The sequence below is a fragment of the Quercus suber genome, unplaced genomic scaffold, assembly GCF_002906115.3.
Source record: "Quercus suber isolate HL8 unplaced genomic scaffold, Cork oak 2.0 scaffold_96, whole genome shotgun sequence".
NCBI classification, from domain to species: Eukaryota; Viridiplantae; Streptophyta; class Magnoliopsida; order Fagales; family Fagaceae; genus Quercus; species Quercus suber.
The window spans coordinates 1,158,516-1,177,853 of NW_027069561.1; the positions used below are offsets into that span (position 1 = coordinate 1,158,516).

General features: G+C 33.1%; 2 protein-coding genes and 2 non-coding genes across 4 annotated transcripts; 3 read left to right on the forward strand and 1 right to left on the reverse strand.

The window, feature by feature from the left end:
* The first annotated feature begins 1,307 nt into the window (after positions 1-1,307).
* Positions 1,308-6,094, forward strand: LOC112024363 (syntaxin-43). Its single transcript, XM_065774683.1, has 7 exons — positions 1,308-1,758; positions 3,936-4,212; positions 4,453-4,542; positions 4,822-4,899; positions 5,083-5,160; positions 5,279-5,425; positions 5,537-6,094. The coding sequence occupies exons 1-7, from the start codon at positions 1,553-1,555 to the stop codon at positions 5,642-5,644; spliced, it is 984 nt and encodes a 327-aa protein (XP_065630755.1). The 5' UTR covers positions 1,308-1,552; the 3' UTR covers positions 5,645-6,094.
* A 2,093-nt stretch (positions 6,095-8,187) lies between these two features.
* TRNAT-AGU (transfer RNA threonine (anticodon AGU)) lies at positions 8,188-8,261 on the forward strand. Its single transcript has one exon. It is a non-coding gene; the product is annotated as a tRNA-Thr (tRNA).
* An 884-nt stretch (positions 8,262-9,145) lies between these two features.
* TRNAT-AGU (transfer RNA threonine (anticodon AGU)) lies at positions 9,146-9,219 on the forward strand. Its single transcript has one exon. It is a non-coding gene; the product is annotated as a tRNA-Thr (tRNA).
* A 616-nt stretch (positions 9,220-9,835) lies between these two features.
* LOC112024331 (exonuclease DPD1, chloroplastic/mitochondrial) lies at positions 9,836-19,208 on the reverse strand. The gene is made up of 4 exons (XM_065774657.1): positions 19,183-19,208; positions 12,920-13,309; positions 10,428-10,633; positions 9,836-10,320 (listed from the first exon to the last, which is right to left on the reverse strand). The coding sequence occupies exons 1-4, from the start codon at positions 19,206-19,208 to the stop codon at positions 10,106-10,108; spliced, it is 837 nt and encodes a 278-aa protein (XP_065630729.1). The 3' UTR covers positions 9,836-10,105.
* Between the last annotated feature and the right edge of the window lie 130 nt (positions 19,209-19,338).

Consider the following 19,338-nt stretch of genomic DNA (forward strand, 5'->3'; position numbering starts at 1 on the left):
CGATCCCTCCTCTTCAGGATCTTCTTTTTGCTTTATATTATCTTCCTTCTTTCCTCTTTACCCTCCACGTGTAGGGTAGATTGCTGGTATTTAATCATTGTCCCATCAACACCTTCCTGAAGTCTTTGGTAGTAGCTGTAAGGTTGAAAATTACTGTTCAGGTATCACTTCCACATTAATGTGGCCAGTTGGTTAGGTGCAGAGTATTCAATGCGGTGGTAGCAACCTTCTCTTTAGATATTTTAGGACTTCCCTCTACTCTGTGCTTCTGTGATACTTATCCATATCAATAGAATCCTCTAGAACGTTGCCATAAATGGTAGACCACCATTTCAAACCTTGGCTTTGCTCAGCTGAGGAGAGATTCATCCTTGGACCATCCTCATGGACCCACATGATCAAAACTAACCTATTCACTTACTAACACGGACTCCTTTGATTATGTTCGCCCCTCCTTGGATTACTTCATGTTCTCGGATTGGGCCTCCGGCTCAATATACACATAGACATATATATCGTTGGGCTTAACACCCCTACAGTCACCATTTTAAATTATTAATTTACCATTTTATTCGTAACATAAGTCTCAAAAAAATCAAATGAATATTAGTATATAACACAATTATTTCAAAAAATCAATATACCATGACATTTCACCTATGTTTTAACTCTTTTAAAACGTTTTATTCTATTAAAAAAAAAAAAGGAAATTTAAAACATGACTCCAACTAAAATTGTATTTCATTGTTTGCTCATTTATTATAGTTTCATATTTAATATAATAATAATAATCATATAATATAAAATTTTAACCATACTACCATATTTGTGCCATATGGATAAAATTATTATATTTTTTGTGGAATTATTCAAATAATTAATTCATCAAATATGAAAATTTATTAGAATTTCAATTACTTAATTCTATTAAATATGTGGATTCTAATTAGCTTAACTGGTAAAGTCTCTAATGATTGAATATGAAATTTAGAATTTAATCTTTACTTACACTAAAAATTAATTAGTGTAATGATCTGACGATAAAAAATTATTATTAAATGTAGGAGTTATACATTGAAACTTTTTTCAAGAATTTTTATAAAATATAAATGGGAGCACTTATTTGAGCACATATAGGACTTGTAGCCTATGGTAGTAGACCCAACCAACTGTACCAAAAACTATTAATATGGGACCCACCCAACAAATTAAATTAACTAATACCACACCAAACCGTTATAACACTGGCTTTCTCTCCTTGGACCAATCAAGCCTCTTTCCTTGACACTAAAATTGTCTCTGTCTCTGTCTCTCTCTCTCTTTTTAATAACACCACGGCCCTTTTTGACATTTCCAAGTCACTACCGCGCACGTGAGCCCTCGATCACCGCTCACGTGACCCCTCTCTCTCTCTCTCTCTATTTTCTCTCTCGCTTTCTTTTGGCTTTTCTCGCTCGCTCGGCCATGAGCGAAGCTCAGATCTGAAGAGATTTCAGGTTTTTTTTTTCCTTTTTCGGATCTGAATTTTGTGGTTTTTTTTTCTTTCTCTTCCATGGCGTCGAGGAACCGGACGGTGATTTTCAGGAAGTACAGGGATGCGTTGAAGACCGTTAGGGCTCCAACGAGTTCTTCGCCGGCGTCGACGAGTTCCGGCGGCGGTCGCGGTAATGGTCCCGTGATTGAAATGGTCAACGCCTCGCTTCTTCATCCTAATCGGTCTTACACTCCTCTTAGCACTGAGGATCCCGGTAATTCAAGGTCTCTTTTTCTTTTTTCTTTTTTTCTCTCTGTGTTTGGTTGCTGAGAAAATGTTGGAAAAGTAAAGGAATTGAAAATTTTGCAATCTTAATTAGTGTAATTGAGCTTAGTTAATTTCAATCTCAGTGTTTTCATTGTTAGGAAATGATAAGAACGAAGATCGTATACAGCTGAGACGAATAAGATTGCTAATTAGTGTAATTGAGCTGAGTTTATTAGTAGATTTGAAAGCTAGACAACATTGTATAATTTGATTTTGGCTGCCGATAAAATGTTGGAAAAGTAAAGGAATTGAAAATTTTCGATCTTAATTAGTGTAATTGAGCTGAATTAATTTCAATCTCAGTGTTTTCATTGTTAGGAGATGATTATAAAAACGAAGATCTTATACAGCTGAGACGAATAAGATTGCTAATTAGTGTGTAATTGAGCTGAGTTTATTGGTAGATTTGAAAGCTGGACAACATTGTATAATTTGATTTTGGTTACTGATAGATTGTTGGGAAAGTAAAGGAATTGAAATTTTCAATCTTAATTAGTGTAATTGAGCTGAGTTAATTCAAGCTCCCTGTCTATCTGTGTTTGGTTGCTTAAAAAAGTGTGGGAAAAGTAAAGGAATTAAAGCTTTTAATCTTAGTGCTTTCTTATTTTTGATATTTTAGGAAATGATAAGACAAAGATCTTATATAGCTGAGACAAATAACGTTGCTAATTAGTGTAATTGAGCTGAGTTTATTAGTAGATTTGAAAGCTTAACAATTTACATGAAGAATTTTTTTTTTTTTTTAAAGATCTTGAATTTAAATTATATTATATGATAAGACAAAGATCTTATATAGCTGAGACAAATAACGTTGCTAATTAGTGTAATTGAGCTGAGTTTATTGGTAGATTTGAAAGCTTAACAATTTACATGAAGATTTTTTTTTTTTTTTTTAAGATCTTGAATTTAAATTATATTATGATTTGGGTTTTTAGGGTGTATAAGCCTTGTTAGGAGTTCATAATTTTTGGATTGCTATAGGTGCTGTTATTCTATAAAATATGTGTGGATAGTAGTCAAGTTTGTTTCTTGGGGAGTGATTGACTTCAACCATAGGAGAAAAGAAAAGAGGAGAGGAATGCTAGCCTTGAAGCGAAAGAGTGATGCTAGGAATACTACAAATACTAATGTGTCAACTTTTAAATACAACATAAAAAAGTAACTAAATAATTCATTTGGTATGTTATTGATGTGGCACCAACCGAGTTCATTGCTACGTTAGTTTGAAAGCTTTTTGTGTAAAATTGATACTAGATTTAGCATGTTTTTTATAAGTAATAATCAATTTATTGAACGAGCCTACTTCAAGTATATGGAAAAATATACACTAAGTAGACTAAGAATTACAAAATGTTATGTACAAGTGGATGATGATTCTAAAAACTTAGTAATGGAGTTACAATTAGTAAAACCCCACAACTAGGACCAATCAAACAACAATCTAGAAAAAAATTCTATCAAATATGTCCTTGAACTTTCCAAATTCTCATATGTACAACCTTACGCTCCCCCCATAGTGTCCACATCAAACATAAGGGAACTAGATTCCAAATATGAGAAGACTATGCTACAAGTGGGCCTGTCACCTGATTTTTAGTGTCAAAAGTCATGATGGTCTAACAATCTTAGTGTTGCTAGCATTTTTTAAGTTTATGAAGATGGGTTGATGGGGAGTAATATAATTTGGATTTTCCTTTGTTTGGCTTTGTTCCAATGTAGCAGGGACATAACTTTTTTATGTGGAGCTTGTGTGAGGTTTTTGGTAGATGTAGTAGGCGCTTCCAGTGCATTAGGCTTGCCTCTCAATATTGTAGTGTTAGAGATATATCTGATTTATATTGCAATTGGAGTGTAAAACTGTGAAGTGAAATACCAGTGGCAGTTTAAGCCAGGAGAGATGGTTTATCTGGAGGTTGGTGTGAGACCAAAGGGCATTTGTGGGACATCCAAAGGCTAAATTAATGTGAATATATAATATAGTAGAAGGCAACTATAGATTTTTGTTGAGTTTTTCTTTTTCTGTTGGATTTTTTTTTTCTTAACGTCTTTAGCACTACACATTTTCCTTTGTTTGGCACCCAATCATGTAACATATATTAGTGGGGAAGTCATATGTTTTTTTTTTTTGCTGCAGTAAGGGTGCACTTACTGTGGGTCTACCTCCAGCTTGGGTGGATGTATCTGAAGAAATATCAGCAAATGTACAGCGTGCGCGGACTAGAATGGCTGAGTTAGCCAAGGCTCATGGAAAGGCTTTAATGCCTTCGTTTGGAGATGGTAAAGAAGATCAACATTTGATTGAGTCTCTTACGCAAGAGATAACTGCTCTGATAAAGAGATCAGAGAAGAAACTACAGAGACTTTCTGCTGCTGGGCCTTCTGAGGATTCAAATGTTAGAAAGAATGTGCAGGTATGACTTGCAGCAAGATGTGTTACTTATCATTGCTGGCACAGCTATGTTGATTGTCACTGATATTTTGATTTTTGTGCAAGAGGGTTGTCAATTATTTTGTTTCTGGACTCTGGTATAAACCATCATCCTGCATATGGCATATGCAACCAATATAAACATATACATATCAACTTCTATCCTCTCAAATGGGTGGCTATTCTGGTGAACTATGCTTATGTTTGCACTTTTCTGTTGCAGCGCTCTCTTGCCACTGACCTTCAGAACCTTTCAATGGAGCTTCGCAAGAAACAGTCAACTTATTTAAAGCGCCTCAGGCAGCAAAAAGAGGTGCAGACCAAATTTTCCTCTTAAAGGGAAAAATTACTAGACAATTGTGACTTTGCAATTACAAGGTCGCACAATTCAGTGCCTCCTCCTTTGGCACTTGGAAGCATGCTTTGTCATGCATGGTTCCAATATATGGAATAAAACTACAGCCCTTGATGCTGCTACTTTTCTTTTAGAATATTTGGAACGGACCTCTTTTGTTCATAACCACAAGAATACTGAATAACTTATAAAGCATATATTCTCAAAAAGTTCATCTGTTATTATTTTGTGTTGCAGGGTCAAGATGGGGTTGATTTAGAGATGAATCTAAATGGAAGTAGATCTATAACGGAAGATGAGGATTTGGACAACATTGTATGTGTTTCTTTTTAATCTTCTCCTGTACATTTGGTTAAATTAATCACAAGAAGTATTAAATCAAATGATCTTTTTACTCCAAATTCTTTGTACTCTACTTGATTTGCTCTGAAAATTTAGCTTACTGTTGTGCCTGAACCTTACCTTAGATAACACTAATATAGTATAATAATATGTTAGGTGTTTAGTGAACATCAAATGACCAAGCTCAAAAAAAATGAGGCGTTCACTGCCGAAAGAGAAAGAGAGATCCAACAGGCAAGTAGAATTTCTTTGTGCACCATTATCAAAATAGCTTTACACTAACCTTCTGCAAGTTTATTATTTTTAATTAAAACTTTTTTTTTTTCCCTTCTTTCTATATATGCTTGTGTAGGTTGTGGAATCTGTAAATGAGCTTGCTCAGATTATGAAGGATTTATCAGTTCTAGTGATAGACCAGGGCACCATTGTTGATCGAATAGACCACAACATTCAGACTGTTGCAACCACTGTGGAGGAGGGGCTAAAGCAGCTGCAGAAGGTCCTTTCTTCCCTCCTCCTTTTTTTATTTTTTATTTTTATTTTTTTCTGGACTTTCTTCTTAGCCTCTGGGTTATATAGCAATGCTATGTTGGGTGCTTTGGGTTTGCAGGCAGACAGGACACAGAAACAAGGGGGGATGGTGATGTGCGCTACAGCTCTCATAATCATGTGCTTTGTCATGTTGGTTCTGCTAATCCTGAAGGAGATATTCTTGTAATCTTTGGGCACTGTTATCTCCAGATTTTGCTTACATTCTTATTGTTGTGACCCTCCCCTGAGACTTTTAACGCATGAAGAAAGGGTGGTGTGCTGTGCGCACGAGAAGATCATGGGAGATTCAAACAACCCCAATATACTTGATAAAGAGACTGTATCTATTTGTTTCTTTTCATTTTCCTGGTTTTTGGGGAGGGGAAAAGAAGGGAAAAGGGGTGGGAGGGTTCATAGGGGACATGCCCAGGAAATGTATAGAGCTGCTATTGTATTTTGTTCCATTGGCAAGGGTATTTTTCAATGGGACATGTAATTGATTTTTCTGATCTCCTGGAGGGTTGTGGCTTAGTTCCTCCTTGGAGTTCGACTTACAGGTTGATGAGGCTGTTTTATTTGTTTCTATTGATTTTTTCTCATGCAATAAAGATGAATACATCCAAAAATTAATGCATCAGGTTTTGGTATGAAACTATTTCTTTGTGGAGATGCATGGCAATTCCAAGCATGTGCCTGTGTGTAAACATTTAGTACAGTGACTAGGGGTGGCTTGATGTATTTGGGGCTAAGTGAAAACTGATTTTCCTTTTTTCAATGCAAAACTACTACTAATTCATGAACCACATTTTTTCTTTTTTGGAAAGTTTAGACACAAAATTTGACAAAACTTTTTACACCCGTTGATGTTGCAAATTGATAGCAATAAGTAAAAGAGTGATGCTAATATTGGACCTAGATAAAAACTAATAAAAATTTGCCAACTCAAATATTGTAAAAAATGTTGTGAATTATTTTGTGTATTTTTTTTTTTGGAAAAGTGTTACATTCACAATATTTTTTACAACAAATCTTAGGTGTTCAGTTGTTACTAGTTCTAATTTGAACCCAACACTAAATTTATTTTTTTGTCGTTAATAACAACTTGCTACTTAAAATTTGTTGTAAAAGTATTGTGAAAAATGTTATGGACGTAACATTTCTCTCTTTTTTGTTTGTATTTCATTTGATAAAAAAATATTATTTTATTTGTTGGATAATATTTGAGCTTAATTATTATTATTACATCGATAGAAATAACCCTATTGGTTAAAATTTGGTTTTTTTTTTTTTTTTAAGAAGGGAAAAGGGGTGGGAGGGTTCATAGGGGACATGCCCAGGAAATGTATAGAGCTGCTATTGTATTTTGTTCCATTGGCAAGGGTATTTTTCAATGGGACATGTAATTGATTTTTCTGATCTCCTGGAGGGTTGTGGCTTAGTTCCTCCTTGGAGTTCGACTTACAGGTTGATGAGGCTGTTTTATTTGTTTCTATTGATTTTTTCTCATGCAATAAAGATGAATACATCCAAAAATTAATGCATCAGGTTTTGGTATGAAACTATTTCTTTGTGGAGATGCATGGCAATTCCAAGCACGTACCTGTGTGTAAACATTTAGTACAGTGACTAGGGGTGGCTTGATGTATTTGGGGCTAAGTGAAAACTGATTTTCCTTTTTTCAATGCAAAACTACTACATTTTTTCTTTTTTGGAAAGTTTAGACACAAAATTTGACAAAACTTTTCACACCTGTTGATGTTGCAAATTGATAGCAATAAGTAAAAGAGTGATGCTAATATTGGACTTAGATAAAAACTAGTAAAAATTTACCAACTCAAATATTGTAAAAAATGTTATGAATTATTTTGTGTATTTTTTTTTTTTTGGGAAAAGTGTTACATTCACAATATTTTTTACAACAAATCTTAGGTGTTCAGATTTGTTGTAAAAGTATTGTGAAAAATGTTATAGACGTAACATTTCTCTCTTTTTTGTTTGTATTTCATTTGATAAAAAAATATTATTTTATTTGTTGGATAATATTTGAGCTTAATTATTATTATTACATCGATAGAAATAACCCTATTGGTTAAAATTTGGTTTTTTTTTTTTTTTATAACTTGGGGCCTTTGATGATTGCGTCAATTGCTTTTACCATTGAGCCAGCACTGATAGTGACATAATAAATTTCACAATTTATTGAGGTGACATGTGATTGGTATAATAAAAATAATATTAGTTGTAGATTTATGTGAAAGTGATGTTTCATTAATTACAATTTGTCATCTCAATAAATTGTGAACGAAAGTTGTGAGATCTACAATAAGGATTGAGATTTGTAAGTTTTGTATCCCCATTTTGTTTTCATCAGTACAACCTTTCTTTCTTTCACAATTCCCTTTTGTTTGGATACAGATATTATAGAGAAAGATTTATGTTTCGAAACTTTAGTTTAAATGACTTGAATAGAATATGAAAATATAATTTTGTTTCCACTATATTGAAATTTTAAAAAGGGACACTTGTATTGTACTAAAACCGAAACCAACAATATATTAAATCAGAACTAACAAATTATATATATATATATATATATACATATACACACACATACAGGCAGTTTTAAATGACTTCCATTTGAATGATATGGTGGAAAGTTTCAAATTACATCTTCTGAAAAGCCGAAATATTCTAAGTAATATATCTTTTTGAAACTGTACAGATCGGTTAGCTTTCGTAGCTCAGTTGGTTAGAGCACCCGTTTAGTAAGCGGGAGGTCTTGAGTTCGACTCTCAACGAAAGCAAAATTCCACCCTTTTTCGTGCATATCCATTTCTTTGCTCAGCTCCTTTTTATGTGGGTCAAATTCGAAGTTTTCTAGTTGAAGAATGACATTGATTAGGCCTTGTACATTCCTTTATGTGTCTGAAATTCAAAGTTAAAATATGTTTCAAATTCAAAGTTTTTCTTGTTCAAGAACGACTTTTATTAAGCCTACATTCCATTTTGCTGCTTGGGCACCTTTCAAAGTATTCTAACAAGAATGACTTTTTGAGTGGGCCTATGTTGCATTTGCTGTTTGAGGTACCATTTCTACTACAGAGAAAATCATGTGGACAATAAATACGTATCCAGATATCCCCATCAATACAGGTTTACCAATCAACTGTAAAAAGCTCCAAGGTTAGACTCAGTCTGTCTAGCATTAGTTCAACCAACCTACATGCAAATTCTTAACAAAACCCATGAACCAAAATTGCTTAAAGTTGTGAGATCTACAATAAGGATTGAGATTTGTAAGTTTTGTATCCCCATTTTGTTTTCATCAGTACAACCTTTCTTTCTTTCACAATTCCCTTTTGTTTGGATACAGATATTATAGAGAAAGATTTATGTTTCGAAACTTTAGTTTAAATGACTTGAATAGAATATGAAAATATAATTTTGTTTCCACTATATTGAAATTTTAAAAAGGGACACTTGTATTGTACTAAAACCGAAACCAACAATATATTAAATCAGAACTAACAAATTATATATATATATATATATATACATATACACACACATACAGGCAGTTTTAAATGACTTCCATTTGAATGATATGGTGGAAAGTTTCAAATTACATCTTCTGAAAAGCCGAAATATTCTAAGTAATATATCTTTTTGAAACTGTACAGATCGGTTAGCTTTCGTAGCTCAGTTGGTTAGAGCACCCGTTTAGTAAGCGGGAGGTCTTGAGTTCGACTCTCAACGAAAGCAAAATTCCACCCTTTTTCGTGCATATCCATTTCTTTGCTCAGCTCCTTTTTATGTGGGTCAAATTCGAAGTTTTCTAGTTGAAGAATGACATTGATTAGGCCTTGTACATTCCTTTATGTGTCTGAAATTCAAAGTTAAAATATGTTTCAAATTCAAAGTTTTTCTTGTTCAAGAACGACTTTTATTAAGCCTACATTCCATTTTGCTGCTTGGGCACCTTTCAAAGTATTCTAACAAGAATGACTTTTTGAGTGGGCCTATGTTGCATTTGCTGTTTGAGGTACCATTTCTACTACAGAGAAAATCATGTGGACAATAAATACGTATCCAGATATCCCCATCAATACAGGTTTACCAATCAACTGTAAAAAGCTCCAAGGTTAGACTCAATCTGTCTAGCATTAGTTCAACCAACCTACATGCAAACTCTTAACAAAACCCATGAACCAAAATTACTTGGGACATCATTCCTACCATTTTGTGTCATCCATAAGTTATTCAAGCCATCCTATTATTCAAGTAAAGGCGTAAAGCTGAATCACTCCATTCTTTTAGCATACAAAGTGAAAGAAGAAAGCAATAAAAGTTTAAAGCCCAAAACCATAACTTTTAAGACTGAATAAATAATGACATTTTTATTGAAATGAATGAGTTAAAATTACAACAATAAAGTTTCTTTCTTTGAATTACAAAAACTAATAACCCAATTATTGGTTGTATACTTGTATGCCACCCCAAGCATGGTCACCAACATCAATGAATTTCAAACTCTTCAACCTGCTTAAATGAATTCTATTCTCTTGCAGGCCTTACCCCATATCATTGGACCAATCAGTTATTAGTTATAGTAAAATGGTTACTACTGAAGCAAATTCATGGCTGGAAACTAGCGCAAACTCTTCTTCTTGGATTTGGGTGAATCTGAGGGAAGGAACGACTTCATTATAAGATCAGAGATTGACCATTTCAGCACAAAAGTCAGCCTTGGAAGAATGATAGACAGTAAGTCTACGTCTGCCATGGCCCTATGAGCTTTACCGGTTAATGGAATTTCAAAGCTTTGACGAAGGGCTTGCAATGAAATTGAAGTACTTTTTTCACCTGCAAATAAAATCAATACAAATTCTTCGTGTCAAGTGTCAACACACATAAAAAAATGCTTGTGTGTGTACACTGAGAGAGAGAGAGAGAGAGAGAGAGAGATTGACCTTTGGATTTCATCATCTCACGTGCCAGAGTAAGCGTATCCACAAACAACCAATTTGAAGGAAACTCAGCTTTACAACGAGTGAATTCACTACGCAAAAAAGGAACATCAAAACTGCGAGCATTATGAGCGGCCAACACTACATATCCCCCAGGTTTCTGACGGCTTCTTACAAACTGCAGTAAGATTGGTATCAGGTCCTCCATCCTACATTTAATTCACAAAACCACAGTTTACTTGATTGTAAGCAAGTCTGAATTTTACTGAACAACAATAAGTAAAATATGGGCACTAATATGTTTAATGATTGCTCAACAACCTATCTAAATAAACAAGGAGTTTTCCAAGTTCCAACCCTCACTAGCAACACACTACAGCCAGGGAACAGATCCTCTCCTCAGGGTATCTCACATCACGCTTAGGCCCAAAGTCCAAGCACTTCGCTTAACTGAAGCAAAGCTTGTTTACATTTTGGATCAGGTGATTTTTTGGAGAGGCATAAATCATACCTATATTGCTAAATATAATATATTAGTAGTTAAATTAAGAACTTGATCTTGAAGGAAATGACATGAACCATAATAAATAAAAAAACTTATCAAAAGACACGAACAAGGATAATTTACCATTCTTTTGTTTTTTGGTCTAAGCCTATAGGATACATTTTGATTAAACCTTATGCTTAATTCAAAGATATTAAAGTTATGTATAAAAATGTTATATTTAAACTTTATATGACTAGATTATTATCATTTAGTCTATTTTCATAATTGTTATCAAATTTACTTATTAAAATTTTAAGAAATTGAAATAACTTTTGTAAATTTGAACTGACAAACTTTGTATGAATTGCACAATTCATTTAAGGTAATTGGCAAAACATATTCCTGTTTTAATTTTATTAAACATTTTATGGTTTAGCTTACTATCAAGAGCACTTGTGCTTTGCGTCTAAGCTTCAAAGGGCTATGCAATGCTTGACACTTTAATTATCAGTGCACAAGAGATTACAAACTTGAGAGACCTAAATGACAAGTTACCTACCCAACGAAATAGAAAACAAATGCCAATGAGCTAATGGCATCTCCTTTCTTTTTAAAACAAGGTGAAGGATGAAATCGTGGGTTCAAGACCGAGCGAATGTGCATGTAACTTACCAATGAAAAAATAGAAATAAAATGCAAAAAACCAATCAACCACTGAAATAAACTTCAGATTAAGTCATCCACAGTAAACCATTTATGACTATAAGCAAGATCGTTTCCTAAAATTGTGGTAGGTTTAGTAAATCACACATGCACTCATGAGTATTGAACTTATAACCTTGTCATTTGGGCTAGAGCTAATTGGCTAAATAATTGCAGAACCATTTCTATTGTTATGGGTGTTCCTCAGCTGTTTAATGTCAGTTGTGGTCTTCTTTTCTAACAAATAACAAGATCCATAATTCCAGGACTTAACAAGTTGAAACATTTATTGGCTAAACTAGAGAACAAAGCTGGATGGACATTTAAAGAAGTAAAATTCCTTGGAATTAGCCAAGAATTGGAGTAGAGCATAATACCCAATTTACAAAAACCTTATTATAAATAGCATATATCCTCTTTAAAGCTTTCACTTTATCTAGATAGACAATTTGAGTTAGACCATATTTTCAGAATCAAAACATTTCCTCACTGCATGCATGACTTTTTGACCTTCCTCATCATAATTCAATATTATTAAGGTACTTCAACAATGAATGTGCTCAATTCAGATTCCAGGCATTTCCATCATCCTATAGCTCCTCAGATTCCAGGCATTTCCATCAGTTCTAGCTTTAGGCCACTTGGTTCTAATATCTAGTGAAGTCACAGCTTTACTACTGTCTCAAGCATTATGCAGGAACTTGTGATAAAAAACAATTTGTTTGTTGGTCTTGGTACTAACCATGAGTTCTTACTTCTTACCCTAATCATGTTTGAATACAGAAATTTTCAGATGGGCATGATATTATTTTAGACTTTGGAGTTTGAAGTACTTTCTATGTTTCCACTTTTACTTACCACCTTAGAATTTGGTATCAATTGATTACTCCAGGCATATATATGCTACTTCTGTATGCTTTCTAGACATGCAAATACAAACACACACATGATCCAAGGTTCCTTCAAAAACGTGAAAGCAAAGTATAAAGTCATAAAATTATTTTTTATAACATATACTGAGAAAATGAAAAGAAAACAAGAAACTTTGGAGTCATTTTATGACTAAAGAATTGAATAATATACTTAAGTCTTTATAAATCTTCATGTGGCACATAATAAATTATATTCCATGATCACGTCAATAAATGGTCTCAGGCACAGACAAGTGGAGAAGATTTATTACAAAATTTGAATTAATTGCCAATACATATGACACAAAATAGAAGCTGTAACTTTTTATTTATTATTATTATTATTTTAACTTCTTTAATGGGACTGCATATCAAACAATTAAAATATAGGATACCTTGGAACATCAGCTTTGTTGACCATACGGGTTGTAATGCCATGAACATGTGAATTTGGAACAAAGCGTTGAGGGTTTACTAGCGTCTGGAAAGTGCTGTTTTCACCACCCTCAAGATCTCTAAGTGCAATCTCAATGATACGTTCATTCTCTCTGCTAAAACCAGTTGTCTCGATGTCAAAAACAATAACTGTCACAAGGCTAGCCAGTTCCTTATTCTCAGCAATCTTTTGTCGAATATCACAGTATTCAATATTTTGGAATTGACTAATTTCTGTCTTATTTACACTAAATGTATCACTTTTTGAAACCAGTCCATCCAAAATATAGAAGAGCAAGGTTCCTATATAGTTGTAAATTCCACATAGCACACAATCAATCAGCTTTGACCTGAGGAAGAAAAAAAATTGATAAGAGAAAGAACTGCAAAATTATCTACCACCTCAAGCATCAGTGCTGCCTAATGAAATATTGCAGTTCACTCAACACGAACAATGTATATTAATGATGAACTATGAAATTCAAATTTAAAGGTCCAGCAGATCACTTGATTTTAGTATTCTCCCCAAAAAAATTTTCAAATCTTCATTAAAGTAGAAGAGCCCAACAATGTGACATACATCATCCAATATACGAAGCCAATCAAGCTCTAAGAAGCATAATATAAGCAAATTAACAATGTGTCTGTTACCAGACCAAACCACCTTTCAAACCAAGAAAACCAGAATAAAATGCTTCCAATCAGACAAACCAAGGGTACCTACAAAAAATGTACATAACTCTATTGGAGAAGTCACTAAGAAAGTCCTCACAAATTTCATACACAATCATAAATTAATTCCACTTCTACCTTAACAAAAAATGCTCCAAAGATAAATAACAAAATGATACCAAAAAAGTATAAAAATATACCTAATATAAAAACATAACTTAATGCTTATTCCAGAAGCAAAAGCCTAAAAAAATGGACTCAATACCAGGGAGAGGGGGAATACTATCAATGAAGTTTTAAACTTTATCCCCAATAACATACCAACCCCTTATCAGCAACATTTCAAACCAACCTTAGTCACATAATGTGATTCAGATCATCCAAAAGTGGAGGTAATCCATGCCTTAATCTTCTTAAGTACAATGAAAAACTCAAAATTACAACAAAATAAAATGCCCCATTTGATCAAACAAATCAAACTCATTAACCTGCATACAATTGGCACATAAAGTGATCAACTTTAATAGAACTAACTAAAATATAGACAAAAAAAAAAAACCAGTACCTGGACTAAAAAATCCCAAGCATGCAAATTGTAATCACAAAAAAGAAAACAAAATAATATTATTGTTGAAAAATTTAAAACTTTATCCCAAAAAAATACCAACTCATTATCAGCAACATTTTCAAATCAATCCTAGTCACAAAAAGTGACCCAGAATCATCCAAACTAAAAGCCGCCCATGCTTAATTTTCTTAGGCACAATGAAATCCTCAAAATTAAAACAAATGAAACACCCCATTTGACCAAATAACTCATACTCATTAATCCACATATAATTGGCACATAAAGTGATCAACTTTGATAGAACTAACTAAAATTTTTAAAGAAAATCCAGTACTCTTTTCTGACACAGACAAACAGAAAAAAGAATTTCTGCTAAAACAGTATTAGAAGCTGAGTTCAGTTTGATTTGGTTTCATTTCATAGAGCATGAAAAGACACAAAAATCAGTTCCAAGTTCATATTTTCTTTTTCTTTTTCTCACTTCATTTTCTAAGAAACCAATAAGAGAGAGAGAGAGACATGCCCGGTAACTGTTAAGATTGAAACCCAAAAAACAAGCGGGTTGTATGAGATTTGAAATGTGATATTTTATAGTGAAAAGAGAGAGAGAGTTTATTTCGGATGGCTTATGGAGATGAGAGTTTTTGTGAGAGAAGCAACTGTGACTGTAAGAAAGCAATGTTGAGGAAAACCATAAAAAAAAAAAAAAAAGGAAATAATTTTAGTATTTTTCAAGTTTCAACTTCCAAGTTCCAACCTAAAAAAACACTTCAAGTTCCAACCTAAACTTTCGGATCCATGAATGATGCCCCATTAGGGTTCAACTCCTCTCAGGTTGTGTACCTTACATTTTTTTATACCCTGTCCAATTCTCATGCCATATCAGCAAGTCTATATGAAGTGGGTCCAGAAAGTGTAGTTCTTACTTCTTATCATATTTATTTGGTTAATAAATCACTAATTCATGTGATGCACATGCAAATTGGCATAAAAGTGATTTGATCATGTCATGAATTAATTAGGATAATTTTGATAGACTCCAAAGTTGGTGATTTTAACCTATTCTTAGTTTATACTTTTAATGGTATCTCTTGTGCCTTTTGTAGCTATAATTTTTTTAAGTAATATTACCAATGCTTTTCCTTTAGCTTACTATAGAAAGAAACAAATGTAGTTTTATTTTTTATTTTTTTTATTTTCCTATTGAGTTGAACTTTAGTTTTTCATTGTTAAACCTAATGTGGTATTAGGGCTGTCCACTAGTGTTGTTTCACTAATGGAAGCCAAGTCACTAACCTCCTTAGTGAAATTAATAAACAACCTTCAAATTCAGCAACCAGAGATAAGTTTCACTCTTTCTTTCTCTCTCCCTCTATTTTTTTTTTTCCTGATTTCCTTTGTTTTGTTTTTTGTTTTCTCGGTGGAATTGTGATGGTTTGTGGTTGATCTACTTTAGGGGTGTGTTCGTTTGGGTGTTTTGAACAACATTTGAGTGGATTATGGGTGAATGAGTGATTGGGAGTTGGAAGACTTGCCTACTGTTGATGACGTGACCGTTGTGGAGTTGTTGCTGGTGATTCAATTTGAGGGTATCCTACCAGTTTGACAAAAGGTCTTATAGACCTCAAGTCTCAAGTTGCATCAATAATAAACACCAAGTAAGGCTAGTAACTTTAAAAATTCCTTCTTTTTATTTTGTTGATAAATTAACCTATTATTTGTTGCAATAAAAATTATTAGTTATACGGTTATACCTAACTTACAAATTCTCTGAAGGTATATGAAATTTCTTAGAAGTAATTGCCAGTAAAAATGTGAGGCTAGACTTTTCTTCTAAAAGACGTCTACTATTTTCTTAAATAATACCCAAATTAACAAAAATAGCAACTTATTGCATCCTTAAGTATGGAGAAATTCTCTTAAATGGGAGTGTAGTTGTTTTCATCAAAATAACTCCTGAAATGAAGAAAATAAGTTTCAAAAACATGTGAAATGTAAAGTTATGTATGGTGATATGATGTACTGTTCATCCATTCATTGTGTTTATATAGTGTTTTTATAACTAGACATAACAAGTAGAATTCATCTGAGATTTTACTTTGTGTTTACTCAGATGAAAAGCCCACTAGTTGAAAAACATTTTGTAATTTAGCGTTGCTTTAATTTTTGCAAATGATAATAGCATGCTATTGTGTAATCTTTTAGTTTTCCATTATATATATCTGGCTAGTGAGCTCCTAAGGTGCCAACATTGAAATTGATATAGTAGTGTAGCTCGCGTTATGTTGCAACAATCCAGACTCCAATTAGAGTTTTTCAATTTTTCAAGTTTGATGTTTGTGGATAACAATAATGGGTCATAGTCATACACTATCCATTATCTGGCTATGAATGTTGGCACTTTTAAGGTGGGTTTGTCTTTGATTGAAAAGTCTTAGATGGAGGAGTTTGGTGAACAATGGAAGAAGCAAGGAAAACAATATGATCATTATCACTTGAAGTAGAATGCTTTGAAGAGAGAATAGAAAAAAGGTTATACTGGATCTGATATTCATTGTCTGTCTTTAATGTTTCTTGTGAGTGATAAGATTAAACCAAGGTCAATGCTTCTTTGGTCCTAAACATATTCTAAGCTCTTTTGGTTTTTCAAACTTGGTACAATAGATTATATGCAAATTACAAAAGGCATCATGCCCCATGATGGTTGGTTCTTATCATTTATTCACGGAAGAAGAACAAAAGACGAAACTATTGAATGGTCAATACAACTTTCTTTGTTTGTTTTTTTTTTTTTTTTTTNTTAATACATTTTTTTTTTTTTTTTTTTTTTTTTTTTTTTTTTTTTTTTTTAATTTTATTTTAAATAAGAGATTTTTTCCACGTTGATTGTGTGATTTTCTCTAAAGCAATAATAGGGTAACACTAATGGAGAAAGGTGGTTTAGTATCTCTCTATAATTGGATGCTATGTAAAACATATATAATATCAAGGTGCTGGCTTCCTTCTATCCAGGCTTTTCACCTATATTTTATGTGCCAGGAGATGGCAAAGGAAGCGGACCTTCTTAATGACAACCACTTCAAGCCTAATATTATACAACACAAAATCTCAGTGAGGAGGCCAGCACAATGCCCATGTCTATCGCATGCCTGATTCTATATATAAAGAATAAATCCTATCAATCTATTTATATATGTATGTGCAGGGGAATGGCTATTCAGTCTTGTATGTGCTATGGCTATGAATGTTTAGCCCATAGAGAGAAATATGAAAGGATAAAGTGGGCTGAAACTTGGTGAGCTAGACCAAGTATCATAGTGGTTGAGCCAAACCAAGTATCATAGTGGTTGAGCCACCCTTATTTGTAATATCTTAACACAAATGTCCACAAGCCCAAAATCCAACCACCCTTCATATGGTAATACAATATGCTCATGTGGTTGTGTACCCAGCGTCCTAGCCAAGCCTGAACTAGGCTTGAAAGTCCAATATCCAAAAGCATGGGCACTAGATCTCTGGCTAGGAATGGGTTACACCTAATAAGTTAAAACTATTTTAGACTCCTCTAAGGAAAATGTGGAAAACTTTGAAGTAGGCCCATTGTCTTTCAAGTCCATTAGTCATTCACTCTGCCACCATTCTAAATACTTTGGAAGAGTGACACATCTCATATTCCCTTCAAATTTTTTTTTTTTTAAGGTAGAAAATATCCCTTCTCCTTAGTAGCTAAATTAAACGGTTAAAAATAAATCTCAAGAGACAAAAGTAACTTCTTTAAGAATGAGCATACATTACTAAGAAAAAAAAAAAATTTCCGTTATACTATATTTCCATAGATTGTCTAGACTCTAGAGGTAAATAAATAAAGTTCTCCAAAATAGATTGGTTTCGAATTTATTTGATTCAAGAGATTTGAGTTCCTAATACTCTGAAAAAGTGACTCTTATCTTATATTCCATTTACCTTAGTAGCTAGCAGCCTAAATCAAACTGATTAAATACCTCAGGAGATAAAAGCTACTCCTTTTTAATCATAGTGGCAAATATGAAAAATAATTAAGCCATGTGAGAGGTGAGTATAGACTATAAACTACCAAAAAAAATAAAAGAATTTTATGTTATATTGCATCTCCATAGATTGTCTAAAGGTAAACCAAAATAGATGGGTTCCAAATTTGTTTGATTTTAAAGTTGACTTCCCAATATTTTTTATCAAACAAGGCTAATTTCATATTTTGTGATATCACCTGATTTATTAAAATTATCTACAATTTCAGAAGTGGGTCTAAAATCATCATTCTTGCACAGTTAAATTATTGTTTTGTTCCTCTTGAACTTATCCATGGCCATGATCACCACTAGCAAACCACATCATATCCGTGCATTTGCTCTTTGCAAAAATAGTAATTTCTTTGGACTCAAACTATGGATGATTTTGGCATCAGCTTTTAGCTTTTAGTTTTTATGTACATCTTTTTAAAACCTCACCCCTTTTTTTTTTTTTTTTTTAGCATTTCCTTACTTTTTCAAATCTTTTTAGGGTACAAGTATACTTTAGTACACTTTCAACAAAAAAAAATTAGCAATAATTTAGATAAATTGTTTCCAAATAGACTCATATCTCCTACATTCAACATAACTAAGTTCCAAGCCTCTTTATTCAGAACCTGTGCAGACACAATTGGCATTATTTATAGTCTTTAAGCGATGGGGAGAGGTTGAGGAACCAATTGGCATTCATTTGGAGCACTGGCTGTAGTATATTATTATACTACAAGCTTTTGGGCATGGTTTTTGAGTGAAGCATTTGTACAAATCTTGAATTTTATTCTACCTCCTTATTGTAATTTCCTTTTGGTCATATTCAAGTCAACTTTTTCTTCCTTTTGAGTTACACTCTCTTCCTTTTTCTCAGACGTGCAAATGAAGGTAGTTTTTGATTCTCTTGTGAAGTCCATTAATAGTATTTAAATATAGTAGGTACCAATCTTTGCCTTTGGCACCAATCATTGGTACTTTGATAAAGTAAGTAATATTAGTATAGCTGTAACGTGAAGTATTGCGTATACTCTACAAAGGAAAGGAAGCATCACGTGTGATTACTGATTATGCCTTGCTTGAGATATATATGTAGCATTAG

Coding starts and splice junctions, on each gene's coding strand:
- LOC112024363 (XM_065774683.1), top strand. CDS start 1,553: ATGGCGTCGAGGAACCGGACGGTGATTTTCAGGAAGTACAGGGATGCG. Junction 1,759..3,935: donor GAGGATCCCGGTAATTCAAG/GTCTCTTTTTCT, acceptor TTTTTGCTGCAG/TAAGGGTGCACTTACTGTGG. Junction 5,161..5,278: donor GAGAAAGAGAGATCCAACAG/GCAAGTAGAATT, acceptor ATGCTTGTGTAG/GTTGTGGAATCTGTAAATGA.
- LOC112024331 (XM_065774657.1), bottom strand. CDS start 19,208: ATGATTGGTGCCAAAGGCAAAGATTG. Junction 13,310..19,182: donor GGTGCCAAAGGCAAAGATTG/GTACCTACTATA, acceptor TTTCTTCCTCAG/GTCAAAGCTGATTGATTGTG. Junction 10,321..10,427: donor TGAGATGATGAAATCCAAAG/GTCAATCTCTCT, acceptor TTTTATTTGCAG/GTGAAAAAAGTACTTCAATT.